Source organism: Apium graveolens, chromosome 9 (assembly GCF_009905375.1).
Source record: "Apium graveolens cultivar Ventura chromosome 9, ASM990537v1, whole genome shotgun sequence".
In the NCBI taxonomy this organism is placed as follows: Eukaryota; Viridiplantae; Streptophyta; class Magnoliopsida; order Apiales; family Apiaceae; genus Apium; species Apium graveolens.
Window position 1 is genome coordinate 286224656 of NC_133655.1, and position 20552 is coordinate 286245207.

The following is a 20552-nucleotide window of genomic DNA, read 5'->3' on the forward strand; positions in this document are numbered from 1 at the left end:
TTAATATTAAATTGTCTAAAGAACAGATATTTGGTTCATAAGATAGAGATACAATTCGTTTCACAAAAATAAAACTAATATGTTAGATTTTTTTTTATATCAAGTAAAACAATGCAAAAGTAGAATTATAGTGGAAAATTTCATAACTGATTCGATTCTTTTTAACTACATAACTATTTTTTGCAAGTACCAATTTAATATTTGATATTAATATATTAATTTTAATTCGTGTTTCGCACGGATTATGAATAATTCTCTACAAATATTAATTCAATATTTTTAGTATCGGTCCCGTGTTTCGCACGGGTTATCAATTATCTATACTAATAAGCGAAACCATGTTTAGGTCCCAAATCTTGGTACTCATTAAAAAATTATACAAGTATTTTTAAAATTTTATGTAATAAAATCTCAATTGACAAAAATTAACTTTTACTCTCTGTAAATTTTATGTTCCTTAATTTTTTTTTTGTTGCTGAAAATATAAGCGTCGGTTTACTTTAAAATAATCGTATTAGTAAGTTAACATGTGAGATTTATATAAGTAAATAATTAGGTGCATGCATAACTAGAACTATACGGTGAAATTTTAAAGTTACACTTAACTTCAACTTTATTAACTACATATTTTAAAAGCATTTTATATATTATATTTAGATCTGTATTTTGCACGGATTATGAGTTTAAATTTTATGCAAATTCTAATGTGATACTACTATTTTTTAATTTCGGCCCGTGCTTCACACGGGTTACCAACTAGTATTTATAACTAACTAATAACATATTTGAGATATAGAAAGACTAATATGCCTTGTAGGAAAAGACCATACTACCCTTTTACTATAATACTCCCCCTCAAACTTGATCGGGGTGAAGAAGCAGAAAAGTCAGGAACAAGCAGAGAAACATCAGAAACCACACCAAGTTTGCGCATAAGGGACAAGTGCTGAGATGCAGTGAGCTGTTTTGTGAACATGTCAACAACTTGAGCATACGAGGGAACATGTTGAGTAACAATATCACCAGCAACCACTTTGTCACGAACAAAATGATAGTCAATTTCTACATGTTTAGTACGCTCATGCAAAACAGGATTTGCTGCTATCGCCAAAGTAGCCTTATTGTCACACTTTAAAATAGTAGGAGGCAAGTGAGTATGACCCATATCATGAAGCAAGGAATGCATCCAAGTCACTTCACAACTAGCAACAGCCATGGCACGATATTCAGCCTCTGCACGCGACCTAGATACTACTGACTACTTTTTTTATTTTCCAGGATATAAGTGAAGAACCAAGGAGAATACAGTAGCCTGATGTCGACTTATGAAATAACGCACATGAGGCCCAGTCGGAATCACAGTAAGCTGAAGAATGTCTTGGCCTAGGTTACCAGCAAAGTAACGAAGCAACTTTTTTGTAGCTTGTAAATGTTCAAAAGTAGGGGACTACATATACTGTGTCAAAATATGAACATGGTAAACTCTATCTGGTCGTGTGACGTGAGATAGATAAGTTTTCCCAATATGCGTTGATAAGGCTGTTGATCAGCCAACACAACACATTTGTCGGGTCCCAACTTAAGCTTGGTCTGCATTGGAAGTTTACTGGGTTTAGCTTCAACCATGTGGTATTCCTTAAGCAGGTCCATCAGATACTTCTTTTGCGAGAGGAAGAAACCACTAACTGACCGATGGAACTTTAAACCAAGAAAGTAATTAACAGCCCCAAGGTCTTTCATGTGAAAATTTCTAGCTAACATGTGCTTGAATACATTAATTTTTTGTTCAGAGTCACCAAAAATCAATAAATCATCAACATATACGAGGATAAGAGTAATAAAACTACCTTCCACTTTTGTCAACAAACTATAATCATCCTTGGATTGTTTGGAACCATCTTTTTTTAGTGTACTCGTCAGTTTACTAAACCAACATCGTGGAGCCTGCCGTAAACCATACAAACTCTTGATTAGTTTGCAAACCAATCTACCACCAGAAATGCCAGGATGCACACCTTGCAAATCTCCTCCAACGCGATTGCCCAGACCAGTGTACCCTTATGGCAACGACATGTACACCTCTTCCTCCAGGTAACCATGTAAAAAGGCGTTTGTAACGTCCATTTGAACAACAAACCAGTTCTATACTGCTGCAACTACTAATAGAGTACGCACTGTAGCCACTTTCGCAACTGGGGCAAATGTCTCCCCATAATCAATACCCTATTTATTTACAACCCAATATCACTAATCGACTCTTAAAATGATCAACAATACCATCTGGCTTAAATTTGGTTTTATACAACCATTTACAACCAATGGCCTGCTTGAATTCATAGCATCAATCCAAAATTGTTTTCTAATAGCCTGTTTGAATGAAGTAGGATCAGTTGCAGTAGTCAGAGATGTCAAGAAGTAAAAAAATTGACCATCAATCGTCTGGCTTATCACATCATTGTGAGCAAGATTTGTGGCATAATCATCAAGCCATATTGGATCTCTCTTCAGTCTAGTAGACCTTCTAGGAGAATTAGAATAATGAGTAATATGCATGTCAGAAGTGAAAACAGGAGTATCCTGATCAGTTTCAGGCGACATGATAGAAACATCCTGAGAAGAGTAACAATAATCAAAGTCCCAAGCAACAGGAGCAGAGTCGGGCATTGAAAAAGGTAATGGTTGCAGATAATTTGCCTTGGATGTTTTCTTGTTAGGAAAAATCGATTCCTGAAATATAACATCCATCGAGACCAAGATCGACTTGTCAATTAAAGACAATAGATGACAGCCTTTTGTGTACATGGATAACCAATGAACACACAATGAGTTCCCCTATGCTGAAATTTGTCATGGGTAATTGTGGTATTACCATCAAAAGCCAAATAGTCAAAAGCTTTGAAACTATCAAAATCTGGTAGTTTCTTATACAGGACTTCATAAGGAGAAACATACTGGAGAACTGAGGATGGCAATCGATTTATGATATAAACATAATTGAGTACACACTCATCCCGGTGCTCAAGTGGAAGTCATGGTTGCAGTTTCAATGCCCTAGCCATTTCCAGAATATATCGCTGTTTACGCTCAACCCGAGCATTTTGTTGCGTTTTGTAAACACACGAGGTCTGATGTATCATGCAAGATTTATTGTAGAATTGAATACATGCCTTGTCCTTAAACTCATGGGCATTATCAGTGCGTAAGATTTTAATCTTACTAGAGAACTCAGTGTCAATATGATTAACAAAGCATTGTAAAACAACCAGAAAACTCATATTTATTTGACAACAAATGAACCCTAGTCATTGTGGAGCAATCATCCACCAACATTAAAAAGTAGTTGTACTTAATTCTTGTACAGACCTTGTATGGTCCCCAAATATCCGCATGGAAAAGATCAAAGCACTGAGAAGCATGAGATGTAGTAACACAAAATGGAAGATTAGTGAACCTAGCCATCGACAAGTCACACACACCTGATCAGTTGAATAAACAATTATATCGTTGAGATGAGGTATACTTCTTATCTTAGCTGCTAGATCATGGCCAAGTCTATTGTGCCAAAGCTCATATGCATTTTTACAGACTTGAGACTCAGTTCCTCCACAGGCTGTGTTATTACATATTTTCTCACTTCCAGATCTCAGATAATACAATCCATTATGTAAAACTCTCACTGCTTGCACTTCATGTGTGACAGAGTTCTGAACAATACACTTATTAGGATTGAACATTACATGACAACCATTGTCCTACGCTAACTTGTGAATTGACAACAAGTTATGATTGAATTTTGGAACATACAAAACTCCCATCAGCTTTAATCCATTATCATGCTTTATTTTACTAATGTGTGTAATGACAGCCTTGTCTCCGGTAGGTAATTTGATGGTATAATGAGCATGTGCAAGTTTAACATTTGTCAATAAGGTCAAGGATGCTATCATGTGATCTGTGGCACCACTGTCCCCTATCCATTATGTTGAAGCATACTTAGTATTGTTACACATCATCAAGGTAGACACCATGCCTAAAAAAGGAGCATCAATATCCTCAATCCCTCTATGCATATTCTGACTTTCAAGTAGCAATTTTAAGATTTATTCAAACTATTTTGATGTCAACAAAATATTAAGAACATTGTTGCTACATGTTCACCCAAACTGCCACTGTCATCACTCTGTGCATCACAACTATGTGCTACATCCACCTTTCGTCCACCTTTAATTTGATTCTATTTTCCTGGTGGTCCTGAACTATTTCAATTCTGACTAACAGATCGAGTTCTCTTATGCTTATTATGCCACTTTGGATATCCAATCATCCTCCAACAATCATCACGACCATGACCTTTTCTTCCACATTCAGGACATACATTAAATTTGTCAGCATCAATATATGTTTTGCTGTACATAGTAGTCACTTCATATCCAACATCATTAAGAGCAGTTCTCTGTAATTCTTTTTGTTGAATCACAGAACACGCCATTTCCATAATTGGAAGTGGATCAAACATCAAGATCTGACTTCGTTGTGCAGCATAACAATCATCTAATTCATTGAGAAATTGAAATAATCGAGATTCCTGTTTCTAAACATTTATTGCCTTAAAGAATGACCTAGTTTCATCACTAACAACACTAATTACTGGTAAGACAGTCATTGCATCAATTTCTTCCCAAATTGAACTCAACGATGTATAATACTCTACCAGAGTTGATCCGTTTTGCTTAACACTAAACCAGTCCTGACTAACTCTATATTTTCGTGAACCATTCGTTAACTGAAATCGTTGTTCTAACAACTTCCATACATCAGTAGCAGAATTGACAAACAAAATCGATTTCTTAATCGAATCAGAAATATTGTTATGAATTCAGGATATTACCATACTATTGCAGGTGTCCCACTGCACTGCTTCAGTTATATCAGTTGTGCTTGGTCGCTCAGATCCATTCACAAACCCTAGCTTACATTTCGATGCCAAGTGAATCTCCATCGAACGTCTCCAAACACGATAATCTTTAGCACCTTGCAGCTTCGACACATTGACTGAAATCAATCCATCGCTTCGATGCAAAAACAACGGATTTTGCATATCCGCAAATGAAAATCTACTTCCAGTCGCTATTAACAAGCCTCAATTTCTTCGAATCAAGCTTTTATCCTCAATCAACACTCAACACTATTCAACAAAGTTTCAATTTTCAGAAATCAAACTCTAAATGCAATTGTTATGATTGTATCACTTCGTATTCTATCTTCAAGGATGAATTGTTTCAATCAAATTCAAGAAATAAGATTCAGAGCTCTGATACCATAAAGAAAGAGATGAAATGATCAAGTCTTGAACAGAAATAAACATTCATTCATCTCTCTAGAATACATCATACATTCCCAAGCCCTTTTACTCTAATAACATCTATATTAAGTCATTGTGGTACATGACCTCCTTCGGCTTTCTCAAATGATTGGAAATATTTTAAGAGCACTGCATTATTAGGAGGGTTTTTTTGTCTATGCTCATAGTTTTCTTTTCTTGATATGTTCTATGTTACCGGTCATAGGGGAGATGTAACGACTGAGAATTTTGCGACGTAATTAAGTCGATAAAGTATGTCTTATATGAAGTGATTATAATTATGAGACAAAGTGAGGATTAATTGTCTTTGTTGTATATTAGAATCTAGGAGCGTAAATAAAGACGTTCCAATTTAAAGAGTCAGCTTAGGAGTTAATCTGTGTTGTCGGGCCGTCAAGTAGAACGGAACTCGTCCCAATAAGGAGTTAATATATATATATATAATGTGAATCATGTGTGATTAGATGAAATGAATGTGTAAGTAAAGTATTTCGTCCTAAGTGACGTGTCGATCAATAAAGATAATGGGAAGCATAATTGAAACGCTGAGCGTCGGGCCGTCAGGCTGAACGTGACCTGGTACGCGTAAAAAGGGATAAAGAGTAAAGAAGAATAAATTTTGTGATCAGACCTGAGTCGTTAGATGATTGTATATGTGTGATTGCTTGCCTGTGTGCATGACTGTGTGCTCTGTGACATTTTTATGTATTTAAAGGAATTATTTAATTTAAATAAGGATTTATTTAACCTTCGTGCATTTTCATAAAATCATCTGAGTGAGATAAAAACATGGGATTTGTTTTGTTATCTTCATAATAGTCCTAGAGACTTTTTAAAAATGATGAGTAGATTTAATTGGTGGTCTTTGCATTTTTAAATTGATTTTTATGTGGAAATATTATTATTAAGGCGAGCTTGCAGAATTCATATAAAATCAACCGTCCGCTCAAAAATCTATTATGAGTAATGGTTAAAAAGCTAATTTTGAGATCTACGCATTAAAATTGTCACTTGCAACAATTTTCAACTTTCCGAGAGAGATATATTTTATAATGTATTTTTATTACATTTGAGTAAAAAGAAAGAATCAATTAGGCATAAAAGGGATTTAGTAGATTACTAAAATGCCCTTGCCTTTGATAGTTTATAAACCACCTCCCCACCCCTTTTCTCTTCTTTTCCACCCGACCACTTTCTCTCATTCTCTCATTCTCTCATTTTTCTCTCATCTCTCTCACTCTCGAAGCTCTCTCTTCTCTCTCTCTTTTCCTCTCGGTACATCTCTCTTCTTCACTTGATTTTTATGGATTCTTCCATAAAACTTCATCCTTGATCTATATATAAGCTTTGATCCACTTGCATGTGTGGTTTGGTACTTGCATGCGGATGTGTGTGTGTGTGTAGACTCGGTTTTGCCGAGTTCTTGTTGTATAGAATCAAGATGATGTGAATTTGTGATGATCATATCTTGCATGTGTTTGTTGTTGTGATTTTTAGAAGTAATCGGAGGTTTCGTGGTTGGATACCCTCGAATGAGGGCACCACCGTGAAGCCACTGCCACCGGTGATGAACTCCGGTGAACCGGTGGTGAGTGATGATGTTATTACTGGGCTCTAATACGCATAAAACTTAATTTTGGTACTTGCATGCAGTGATTGTCTAAAAACCGAATGGTTTTGATCTTTAAAGTTATTAATTGGATTTTGGTGAATAAAAGTGATTATGGATTGTCATTTTAGTGAGAAATTAGATTGGTTAGTAGTTTAAAAATAGTGAAATTGTTGTGCATGTTAAGGTTTGGTTCGGTTTTGTATAGATAAAAGGGAATTGGATTTCGTGACTTGATTTTGGTATAAACTAAGTTTAATTAGTAAGAAATGAGGTTGCATGTTGATTTAAAAGAGGATTTAGTAATGCATGTCATTGTTTAGTTCTTGAATTGTGATTTATGGTTTTAGCCGAATGAGAAATAGGTCTAAAAGAAATTGGTTTAATGCTAAGTGAATGCATGCATGTTTAATTGGAAAATCCGATTAGAGTTGAGTCACTAAGTGATTTTTTGATGTGTAATTCGAACATTATGAATAAAAGAGTGATGGGATTTAATTAAGAGATGAACTTGAATTGTATGTGGGTATATATGTATGATTTGGTTCGAATTTTGAGTATTAAAAGAAAGGAAAATGATTCTTTAAAGGTTTTTGAATGAGATATGTGTTTATGTGAATTAGAGTAGTATTTGATTGATGTTGTGTGATAAGGCCGAATAGGCCATAGAGATTAAAAGTCAAAACTTGGTTTTTGATAATCAAAAGAATGATTAGATGAGTATATGACAATATCTATGGATTTGTTTGTTTGATTGTGGTATTAGTTCGAATTAAGGATAAAAGAAAAAGGGAAATTGAGTTGATTGATTTTAAAAGCTATAAGTGATAGTTATGATCATAAAGATTTAGTTGTGAATAAATCATGTACTCGTACGAGTTATATTAATGTGATTTGAAGAATAGATAAGTTTAAGCGAGTACAAATTGATTAATGAGTACATAAAGATATAAAGGCTACGAGAAAGGAATGTGTTATGTGCTATGTGCTTATGTGTATAAGCTATACTCGTATAGTTCGAGTCAAGGATATAATCGAGTTATCGTAATTGAGTGATCGTTCCGGGAACGAGAGTTGAGAAACTGATTAAGGTTTAATTTTGGATTGTAGATCCAGTACGTGAGGGCATTCGGGCTAGGAAAGGGAAAAGTATACTAGGTGGGAGTAGTTCAACCTTTGTGAAACCGGAAAGCGAATTCAGGCAAGTAACTCTACTTACTTGTGAAATTGTTATAGAGGGAAGTGTTCATGCCATGTAGAGTATTGAACTGTGTTAGTGACATACCCCTATTATTGATTCTTGAGATGCCCTATTATTGTTCTTGTGAACTTGCTATTGATAAGATTATTGTTCAAACCCTTGATAACCTTTTCTTACCATATTTCTTGTTAATACCATGAACTATTGTAAACCCTATGAGAATCTTTAAGAACCCCTTGTGTAATGGTCTTTCGTTCTTTTGCTTACCTTATACCCTATTGATCCTTGAAACGGTCTTGATTCCCTAATTTGAGTACTTTGTTATCATTTGATCCCTAGAATCGAACTTTGTTCATCCTTGATTCATTTCCTTATCTTTGAATTCTTGAAATTTGATTTAAGAATGAGTTTCGACTTGAAAGAGTCTGAATGATTTCATATGCTCGGTAATGATAAAATGAATTTAGTAAAACCTTTCTTTCCCAACAAAAAGGTTTTCCAAATGAATTCCTGATGGATTGGATTGGAACGTAAGAGGCTAGTGGGACTAGTCCAATCATGGTAAGAGGCTAGCGGGGCTAGTCCAACTTAAAGGCTGAAATTATGCCATTGGTACCTTAAAGACCGGAATGGAGGTCGGTACGGGCTGATCACCCGTATAAATATGAATTGAAAGTTAAAGTAGTCCAATCAAGGGCTCCATTATTATTGAAATTTTATTCTGTGAATAATTTGTTGAAACAGAATTGGTATATAATGTTGAAAAGAGTTGATTGTGATATTGATTAGCTTACAGCTTGTGAACCCTGAATTTTGATTCTGTTATCAATCATATAATTGATTCCCAATGATGAAAAGATTATCGCTTTCTTTTTTTTTAAGATCATTTGTGATCCTGATAATGATTTGTGATGAATGTCGGCTTTCACCCTATCTCGAACCTTGTTTCCTGAAAGCCTAAAGCTTTTCTTCTTAACCCTTTCATAGCCCAAAAAGACAGAAATCTGCCACCTAGAAATGATAGTATAATGCCCGAGATGAGAATTGGTAAAAGTATATTGAGAATTGATATTGTAGAACTGCTATATAGTTACTTGCTGAGTTTTATACTCATATGTTTTGTTTTAATCTAACCATGGCAGTTAAGCAAGAAGATGGCCAGGCTTAGGCGCACTGCTCGTAAGAGCGTACCTGGTGATCCCTACCGTGTTGAGGGCTTCCGGTTGCCAGAGTAGGTAGTGGTATTTTGAGTGAGCACGCGCCTAGAAGGAAATGTTTAAAGATACAATGGGTTATCTGTCGGTTCCCAGCCGGAATCGATATTGTTTATTTATTAATATTTTGGGGTTGTAAGTTATATTTCTTGATTGGTAGTTGTAATCTTGTCTCATACTTTATCCTGTTGATCCTGTTAGTAGTTAATCGGGGTTTATGATTATTTAATTGATGGATTAAGAGTGTGTGGGTCCTCATTTCCTAACCCCGAGATTGAGGGCGTCACAAGTTGGTATCAAAACTACAGGATCTAGTCCTTGAGACAAGTTAGGAGTATTAAAAGGGTATCTTGGGAATATATCTATATCGCGAGACAGTTCGACTCATATAGAGTTGAGTTAGACTATTAGGTATAGTCTAAGAAAGGTGTTTATCAGTTAGAGTGGCAACTAGAGTTAGGGTGTGAGTTAGCTGGAAGCTTTATTTAACCCTAACATTGTTTCTTGGTTGCTGTTTTGTGTTTTCTCTCAGGATCCTAGTAGTGATAGTGACTCAGACTCAGAGATTAGTTTGACCGGTACCCCAGTAGACCCCATTCCACCCTCTCCAGAGGAGCCTGTGTATGTTAGTTCAGACCCAGAGGAGGACCCTTCTGAGAGTAGTGAGATCCCTATGTAGATTTCACCCTTGAGGCCAGATTCAGAGACCCCTGCCCCTGAGCCAGAGTCTGAGATGCCTAAGATTGTGCCTGTCAGTGTTGGTGGCAAGTTAGCCCAGGATCGAGACTTTGTTTACTCCCGTATTCCTGAGTTGAGAGCTTTGGTGGATAGGCTAGCACGAGAGATTAGGCAGAGCACTTCAGTTATGGATGATGAGTGGCGAGTCCGGATTAAGATGGTGGAACAGGTTGCCCGGAGGAGATTGGATGAGGGACCATCTACTAGTGATGCTGATGCTGAGGCCCGGAGGCTGCATAAGATCATTCGCTGGATATTGGTTATGTTGAGAGAGATTTTGGATGACTAGTTGTTAGACGGGACTGTTGGTTGAGCCCGTAGTTGTTGTTTTTCAGTGCCAGTAGGCTTTGGGATACTTGGTCAGATGCCGGGATCCTTTTCTTACTTATCATATTGTATTCCAGAACTGTATTGTAGTAGTAGTTGTTGGAAGTTAGGGGTAGATAGGGGGATATTTTCCAGTTTTTCCTCTGTTTAGCCCTTCTATATTATTGTTCCTTATTTCAGAACTTGTGAAAGTTAGATTTATCTTTATGAACCCTATGTTTAAATAAATCCATTGTCTTGTCTCCATTGTGCACCCTGATTATCTCATAAACTGTTCTCAATATCATGTTTCTAAACAACCATGTTTTCGTATAACCATGTGTACAATTCGTAACACCCTATCTTGTGCCATGATAAAACGATACTGATATAAGAATTATGTAGTAATAGGATTGCATGTGCAAATTGGGTAAGGCCTAAAACCCACAAAAGAGATTTTATAAGAATTGCTGTTATGCCATGCTATCGTATTGCTAAAGAGTTGCTTAATCAGGTTTTCGTAAGAAATGGCCAACTCACCAGATCACCAAGAAGAAGAAATTTCTACCCAAGACCCAGAAATAAACCCAGAAACCACTATGATGAGCAGACTTGCTCAGCTCTTGCAACAACCTGTGGCCCCTAAAGTGGGAAATTTCAAACACTTTCAATCTGTTCATCCCCCAGAGTTTTTAGGTGTGCCAGACCCGATTAAAGCACAGTCGTGGTTGAGAGAAATGGAAAAAGCTTTTGAGTTAGCAGAAGTTAAGGATGATAAGAAAGCTCAGTATGCAAGTTATTATCTTAAAGATGAAGCAAGTTTCTGGTGGGAGTCTTCGAAGGCGTTGTTGGAAGGCAAAGACTTAACATGGGAGAAGTTCACTGAGATGTTTCTGGAGAAATATTTGCCAAGTTATATGCAAGATCAGTTGGAGATGAAATTTCTGGACCTTCGACAAGAAGATATGTCGGTAGCGGAGTATGAAGTGAAATTTTCAGAATTGTCTAGATTCGTACCTGAGTATGTAAATACGGAGATAAAGAAGGCTAAAAGGTTCCAACAGGGACTTAAGCCGTGGATTAGGAGTCAAATAGCAATGTTGGAGATCAAGAGCTATGATGCTCTAGTGCAAAAGGCAATGATAGTGGAAGGAGAACGTGAAGCTGCAAGAAGAGAAAGTGAAGGTAGAAAAAGGAAGTTTGAGAGCTCGGAGCAAGAGCAGGGAAGTTCAAAGTTTAGAGGAAGGTTTGGTAAGAATGGTGGGAGTCAGAACCAAAAGTTTCAGAAGTTTAAACCCGGTAACGGAACTCAGAAGAACCGTTTCCAGAAAACAGGACAACCGGGGAAGGATAATAGACCTCAGATTCAAGAATGCAAAGTTTGTGGGAAGAGACACCCGGGAAGGTGTAATAAGTTGGATGTGACATGTTTCAAGTGCAACCAGAAAGGGCATTATTCTTCAGAGTGTCCAAGTGGAGCGAGGAAGCCTGACTTGGCTTGTTTCAAGTGTGGTAAAGTGGGCCATATGGCCAGAAACTGCAAGGAGCCTGTTCAGAAGGCTAATGTTCTTAGGATTGCTGGACCGCCGTCTCTCCCAGCACCATCAGCTCAACCCAGAGCTAGAACCTTTAACATGACAATGAAAGATGCGGTGCAAGATGTGGACGTGGTAGCATGTATGCTTGTTATAAACTCAGTAGAAGTAAAAGTTTTAATGGATTCTGGAGCAACTGGATCTTTTATTTCTGAAAGTATTCTTGATGAATTGAATTGTGTTGTGTACCCTCTAGAACCTAATCTGATTATAGAGGTAGCAAATCAAGAGAAAGTTATTGTTAATAAGATTTGTCCCGATTGTGATGTGGCTATAGAAGGTCGGCACTTTTCTGCTGACTTAATTCCCTTTAAGTTAGGAGAATTTGAGGTTATACTAGGAATGGATTGGTTGTCAAACCATGAAGCACAAATAGAATGTAAAAGTAAAAAGGTGAGGTTAAAATCCAAAGACGGTGAAGAAGTGATATTTAAAGGAAAGAGGCAAAAGAAGAAATTTCTAACGGCTATTGAGGCAAGAAGATTAATACGTCAAGGATGCGAAGTTTATTTGGCTAATGTTGTGGATGTGGAAAAAGAATCTGTAAGGATCGAGGATATTCCGATAGTAAGAGATTTTCCGGATGTATTTCCTGATGAATTGCCTGGACTACCTCCAGACAGAGAGATCGAGTTTACGATTGATTTGGCTCCTGGAACGGAACCAGTATCGAAAGCTCCCTATCGTATGGCGCCAGTCGAGATGAAGGAATTGGCAGCTCAGTTACAAGAATTGTTGGATAAAGGAGTAATTCGACCGAGTGTATCCCCGTGGGGCGCACCGGTGTTGTTTGTAAAGAAAAAGGATGGGAGTATGAGGTTGTGCATTGATTACCGCGAACTGAATAAGTTGACGATTAAGAATAAGTACCCTCTACCGCGGATCGATGACTTGTTTGACCAGTTAAAAGGAGCTTTGTGTTTCTCAAAGATTGATTTAAGGTCTGGGTATCATCAATTAAAGATCAAAGCGGAAGATATACCCAAGACAGCGTTCCGAACGAGATATGGACACTATGAGTTTTTGGTAATGGCGTTTGGCTTGACAAATGCGCCAGCCGCATTTATGGATCTTATGAACCAAGTGTTCAAGCAATATTTGGATAAGTTCGTTATTGTGTTTATCGACGATATACTGATTTACTCCAAGACGGAAGAAGATCATAAGGAGCATGTGAGGATTTCCTTGGAAATTCTGAGAAAAGAGAGGTTGTATGCTAAATTTTCAAAGTGTGAATTTTGGCTAAAGGAAGTACAATTTCTTGGTCATGTAGTTAACAAAGAAGGAATCAAAGTGGACCCAGCCAAGATAGAAGCTGTAATGAATTGGGAAAGGCCCAAGACTCCTACGAAAGTCAGAAGTTTTCTGGGATTAGCCGGATATTACAGAAGGTTTGTGCAAGATTTTTCTAAGATTGCAGTCCCATTAACAAAGTTGACAAGAAAGAACGAGAAGTTTGTCTGGACGGAAAAATGCGAGGAAGGTTTTCAAGAGTTAAAGAAGAGGTTGGTAACCGCCCCAGTGTTGGTATTACCAGATGATAAAGGGGAATTTGTGATATTCAGTGATGCTTCATACAAAGGACTTGGATGTGTTTTAATGCAACACGGAAAGGTAATAACATATGCGTCAAGGCAACTCAAGCCGCACGAGCAAAAGTATCCAACACACGATTTGGAATTGGCAGCAATTGTGTTTGCCCTTAAGATTTGGAGGCATTATTTGTACGGGGAAAAGTGCGAGATTTATACGGATCATAAGAGTTTAAAGTATATCTTTACTCAGAAAGAATTGAATATGCGACAAAGAAGGTGGTTGGAATTAATCAAAGATTATGATTGTACGATAAACTATCATCCTGGAAAGGCAAATGTGGTAGCAGATGCTCTAAGTCGCAAGGAAAGGCTGAATATGTTAACGTCATCAGAAGAATTGATCAGAGATTTTGAAAGAATGGAAATAGAGGTGCAGACTCCAGAATTTAGAGATGAAGCTATCTATGCAATGTCATTTCAACCCGAAATTTTGGAAAAGATTCGATGCTGTCAAGAGCAAGTGATGAATCATGAAAAGGATAAGTTGACGGGAGAAGAAATTAAAGCTCAAAAGGATGGAAAAGGAATGTACCGTGTTAACTCACGTATTTGGATACCTAATATTGTGGAACTAAAGCACGAGATTTTGCAAGAGGCGCATAACTCGAGATTTTCAATTCACCCTGGAAGTACGAAAATGTACCAGGATTTAAAAGGAAGTTATTGGTGGCCAAACATGAAAAAGGAAATTGCGGAATGGATAAGTAAGTGTTATACATGTCAAAGAGTAAAAGCGGAACATCAGAGGCCAAGTGGGTTGCTTCAACCACTGGACATACCAGAATGGAAATGGGAACATATCGCGATGGATTTCGCAGTAGGATTACCAAAGACCAAGTCTAATCATGATGCGATTTGGGTAGTAATTGATGGATTGACGAAATCAGCACATTTCTTGCCGATAAACGAAAGGTTTCCATTAGAAAAGTTGGTTAAATTGTATCTGGACGAGATCGTGATGCGTCACGGAGTTCCAGTATCTATCGTGTCTGATAGAGATCCGAGGTTTAACTCGAGATTTTGGCGACAATTTCATGATCATTTGGGAACTAAGCTAAAAATGAGTACGGCATATCATCCGCAGACAGACGGACAAAGTGAAAGGATTATTCAAACAATCGAGGATATGATGCGAACCTGTGCAATATATTTCAAAGGAAATCGGGACGATCATTTGCCCCTAATTGAGTTTTCCTATAACAACAGTTATCACGCAAGTATTGACATGCCGCCTTATGAAGCGTTATATGGAAGAAAATGTAGATCCCCTACATATTGGGACGAAGTTGGTGAGCGCAAACTAATTGGCCCAGAGCTAATTCAACAAAAAAAGGAAAAGATAGAAATGATTCGAAAGAGATTAATTGCAGCTCAAGACCGACAAGCAAAGTACGCAAATCAAGAACGTAAAGATGTGCAATTCGAATCTGGAGACAAAGTCTTGTTAAAGATATCTTGGTCTATCAGTTGAGCCTGACTCACCCTAGATCTGGGTTGGGTCCTAGCCAGGTTGATTATACCCTATCATTGTGTGTTTGTGTGCGTACTCTGTATTGGTAGAATTGAATCTCGAATATGTGTGTATTTTTCCTCCTAACAGTGATCCAGCATCAATTTATTACAAACACTGAAACAAAACATGAGTGCGCTTCATTATAGAAGAGTTTTCTGACTTCAGCCATTCTTTCCGGTTAACATAAAAGCTAGGAACAACAGAAGTGTTGGTTCCAGTTTCGGTTGTTAAGTCAAGTAGCAGTACCATGAGTACATGGTCGTCTAATGGGCATATTAAGCGCTACCTTGTCATTGAGCCCTTCGAAACTCTGGGATGTGGAAACCATAACCTATCCAACCTGCACCGCAGTGGAGGCAGAACCTGAAATCACAAGTAAAGAAAGCACGAGTTCTAATTAAAATTTTAAATAATTTTAGAAGCTAGCTTCTAAAAGATAGATGCAGTTTCAGATGTTTAACAATTCACATATGTTATATGATAATCGATACTATTCACATAATATTATTAAGGGAAATGGAAAAATTATGTTAATTAGATATCTGATTCTTGATGACAGTTAATTAGCTACATTCATTCTTGACAAACAGAGTCAAGTAAAGGGGATGTTTCAGAAGGTGTGACCTTAAGGCACAATCAGATATCAACTACCGAAGTAACGGTTTTGGGAAGTGTAGCATTTCCCGACACAATAAGCATGCACTATATAATTGCATGGTGAACATTCAAGAACTGGCAAACCAAATGCATCCCTCCCACATATTTGACACCTTCGCTTCTTTTTATTCGGAACCAATGTGAGGCCGTGTTGGTGAGACTTTGAGTCGCCATGAATGTTGGTAGCACCGAACTTCATATTGGAGACCCAAACAAATGGATCAAGACAGTTAATATCAAATGATAGATCACAAGTACTGCAGTGATAAAACCAACCGCTTGGGTCAATCTGTCGGCTGCAATATTCACAATCGTACTCGTGAGGATGATCAGCTACATTCTGGGGAAATAGAATCAAGTAGAGGGGATGCGGATCCCATCTGTGTTTCACCAGGCGTGGCCTTAACGCACACAGTGTGTGTATGTAGAATCCGCATTTTTCACATCCATACATGATAGCTTCTTTCTCTCCTACAGTTTCACATATACACGCTCTGCAATAATTATCGTCTGGACACTCAAATTGGTTAAGAGTGTGACGATGAGCTTCGTGTTTAATTTTTTTGGGTAATGAAGCACACCCTATGTCAAAACAGGCTGTTTCATTCCACATGACAATCCCATCACTAATAATGTAGCAACCTCGGCATTTGAAAATATTGTATTCGTTGAATTTATTTCCAACCAGGTTGCCTTTCAGGGGATGCTCAATACTTCTCGGAAATTGGGCGCATGACCTGTGGAGAAAAAAATTGCAAGAATTGCATTCATAGAATACATCATCAGCCAGGAAGATTGGTTTAGTGCACCCATCGCAAATTAGCAATTCCGTATCTTCTGATGTCCGATTCAAGTCAAGGGTTGAAGGTTTTGCGCTCTTGTTTCTGAGCGCCAGCTGGTGTTCATGGCCCCAATGGTTGATATAAGGTGAAGGCTCCGCAGATTTATGCAGGAGAGCATCTGTTGCCTTGGTCATGATACACTGCTGCATCATTTTATTCAGTGATGTTTCATCATGCGCTGGCAAGTGCATCAAATTGGACTCTCCGCTGTCTGCTTCATCGTTGTCACTTGCTCTATATATTTCAAAAGAAAGAACAAAACCCAGTCAGAATAACTCCTAGTAAAACAACAATATTGGAGAACTAAAATACATATTTAATAATTAATTAATAATACACTAACCTCGACATCTCTGTTGATGAAGCACATTTCACATGAGCAAAAAATCTGCAATTTGCACAATAATACACCCAGTGGCTGCGATTTATATATTTACCACATACGCCACAGAACCACACAAATGCACGATGTTCTCGGGGAAGAGAGTAGTTTAATATGAGAGGGTGTTGGTTGTGAAATTTACTTTGGTAGGTGACAGGTGCATCGGCACAACTCTTGTGTATATAAAAACAACATGTGGTACAAATGTAGGACAAGTCAGTAGCTGTAGTGTTACAAGCATGACATTGGAACAAAGCTGGGCTTTCGACTAAGGTTAATGGGTGATTGTGACCTGGATGCCAACGGAAACGGTATTCTAGAGGTCTAAGTTCAAATTTTACGCATTTCAGACACACATGGCAAATATCATAATTGTCAAAAGCATACATAAAGCCCTGGAAAAGACCCTCACAAACTCTACATGAGCAAAACAGTTGTTTTTTAGATGGACGCTCACGGAGGCTTAGAGGTTGTTCGGGGTACATAGGGTGTGTAAATGTTAAGGGCAACTCAGAACAAGTTTTATGCATAAAGAAACCAGCACAATTAGTCGATGGACTACCATTGATAAGGGAAGTGTTGCACCTATAAAATGCATCTATGAGTTTGTTTATTGGCTCTGTGCACATAACACATTCTACATCCTTACCAACAACAGGCTCGGCTTCATTTAGTATCAGCTTCGATTCTCCCATCTATGTATATGAAACGAATACACGAGAGAGAGAGAGGGAGAGAGGGAGAGAGGGAGATGTGTATGTTTATGCAAGATTTTACACCATCACACTGCAATTATATGTAAACCTAATTTTTGAATTTTATTCATTGCTGACAGGTGAAGCAAGATATAGAAAATTTCCTAAATTCGAATAATTAAGTGACAAGTAAGAATATGCACAAGAGTCATACTAAAGATTTAAGTGATAATATTACAAAGAAACCTCAGACACAAGCAGTGACTTTTATATTTTTATTCCAATTCACACCAGGAGATTTATGTCTCCTTTGACTAAGATAAGTCCAATAGTGCCCTAACTTTTTGTACTAAATTATATTTTGAGACATTTTGTATAATTGAGTGCTCAAATAATATTCAAACAATATTCTAGAGGTTAAAACTCTAAGACATTCATGATTTGCCTTATTTATAAGGTGCCACTTTACATGGCATGTATTCCCTCAGTGGCATGTATTCCCTCCGTCCCTCCCAATTGTTATCGTTTCTGGGAGAGTGTTCGACACGCATTTTGAGATAAATAGAAAGTATAGTTCTATAACTTTTTTAAAAAAATTTCTTTTTTTGAATAAAAGTAGAATGTTTAAACTTTTATTCAGAAAAATAAAATTTTTAAAAAAAGTTAAAGAACTATACTTTTTATTCATCTTAAAATGCGTGCCGGACACTCTCCCAGAAACGATAATAATTGGGAGGGACGGAGGTAGTATTATTTTTATTACTAAAATATCTGTTTCCCTCTTTTTCTGAACATCACTTCCTTCCCTTCATTTTTATTTTCCTCCGATTATTATTTAAATATATTATTATTTTAATAATAAGGCACAAAAATAAGAAATGTTGTTGGATTTGATGTGCAAAAATCTTGTTTATAATATCTATAGAGCATATGCTAAAACACTCTTGCACTTGCGATAAAAGTAGCAAAAGATACACATGCCTTATCTTTGTTGACCATAATATTGTTTTAGCAAAAGATAGATGCAATTTCAAATTTTTAACTATATATAATGTTTGAAATTTTATGCAAAATAACTTTTTAAATTGAAGAATATTGTAATTTGGAGGGAAAATTTGAAGAGCAAGTGAATTATTGTAATTTGTTGTGATAAAAATAGCGAAGAAAATGAGGGTGAGGAGAAATAGATCATTAATCTATACTCTTTATTAATAAGCGAAACCATGTATAATTTGGTGCTAAAAATACTAAAGTACCAAATTTTGGTACTTACCTGACATAAGTTTACTTCTATTCTCTATCAACTTTGTTTTTAATACAACTCGACTTTTATTCTTTGTAAATTTTATTTTCTTTTTAGTTAGTGTTCATCCAATCGTCTTTTTAATTTATTAAATAAAAATATTTTTTTAACGATTTGTTAGTTATATTAAAAATTTATTAAGTTACGTTAAATTAAGTAAAATAACTTATATTTATTTTTAATTTTAGAAAAACTACAAACTATTAACACGAATTGACTTATATTTTCTGTAAACTATATTTATTTATAAATTTTATTAAAAATTTATTAAGTTATGTTAAATTAAGTAAAATAACATATATTTACTTTTATTTTGAAAAACTACTAACTACAAAGTAAACTATTAACACGAATTGACTTCTATTCTCTGTAAACTTTATTTTCTGTAGTATTATTTTAAAAATAATTAAGTAATAGCAAATGACTTTAGTAACATTTATTAACTTATAAACTGAAAAATATTGATTTAACGATCGTATTTGTTACTGTCCATTACAACGTTTATATACTTTAAATTAAAAAAACATATTTTAATAATATCAAATTTATGGCATGTATTTAGATTATATTTAGTAATATTAAATTAAGTTTAATAACATCCACTACAAGAAAAATGACATCAGACAACACCCATCAGACAACGCTTGACCAAAAAAGTGTTGCCCAGAAATTTTACACAACAGTTTTTTAAAAACCAGAAAACGGGTGTTGTGTGAATCCCTTTACTACAATAGGTTTAAAACTGTTGTCTAGCATATCGTATCAGACAACCGTTTTATGAGATAAGGTGTTGTTTAAATAAAAAGATTTCATCATTCCTACAATGCTTTAAAAACTATTGTCTAGGTAATCGACACAGACAAGCCTTTCTAAAGATATGTTGTGCAAATGAGGTAGTTTGTACAACAGTTTAATTTTGCATTGTCTGAAAGTAATGGAGACAACGTTGTGAAACACCGTTGTTGGAATGAGACAAGTGTTTTCTCAATGGATTAGTTAAGCTCGAATCAAACAACGTACTTCCATTGTGTTGTCTAAATATCACTTGACATACAAGTATTTTTATTCTGTTGTATGTCACGACATCACACAAGCGTTTTGGTCATAAAACCATTGTCACTTGTATTGGTGAGCTGGTATAATGAGAGACGTTCATTAAGAGGAGATGAGGTGGCACCATGTGATTGGTGAAAAAACATTCACTTGGATTGCTGAGTTGGTGTAATAAGAGCAGTTGATTGAAAGTATATTTAATTTCAGCCATTAGATTAAAAAACGCTGCTACGCTTACACAACAGCTTTTGTTCAAATAAATATTGTCAATGTTCATCTAAGACAACCTTTTTTCATAGAAAACCGTTGTCTGTAAATCTGATTCTTGAAATTTCTGAAGCATTGCTTGTGATGAGGTGGCACCATGTGATTGGTGAAAAAACATTCACTTGGATTGTTGAGTTGGTGTAATTAGAGCCGTTGATTAAAAGTAGATTTAATATCAGCCGTAGGATTTAAAAAAGTTGATCATCTAAAACAACGGGTT

At 36.3% G+C, this 20552-nt stretch overlaps 1 protein-coding gene across 1 annotated transcript; it reads right to left on the reverse strand.

Moving 5' to 3' along the window:
- Positions 1-14958: 14958 nt before the first annotated feature.
- LOC141682970 (uncharacterized) lies at positions 14959-17760 on the reverse strand. Its single transcript, XM_074487657.1, has 3 exons — positions 16976-17760; positions 15758-16866; positions 14959-15496 (listed from the first exon to the last, which is right to left on the reverse strand). Exons 1-2 carry the CDS (start codon positions 17707-17709, stop codon positions 15777-15779), a joined length of 1824 nt encoding a protein of 607 aa, XP_074343758.1. The 5' UTR covers positions 17710-17760; the 3' UTR covers positions 14959-15496; positions 15758-15776.
- Between the last annotated feature and the right edge of the window lie 2792 nt (positions 17761-20552).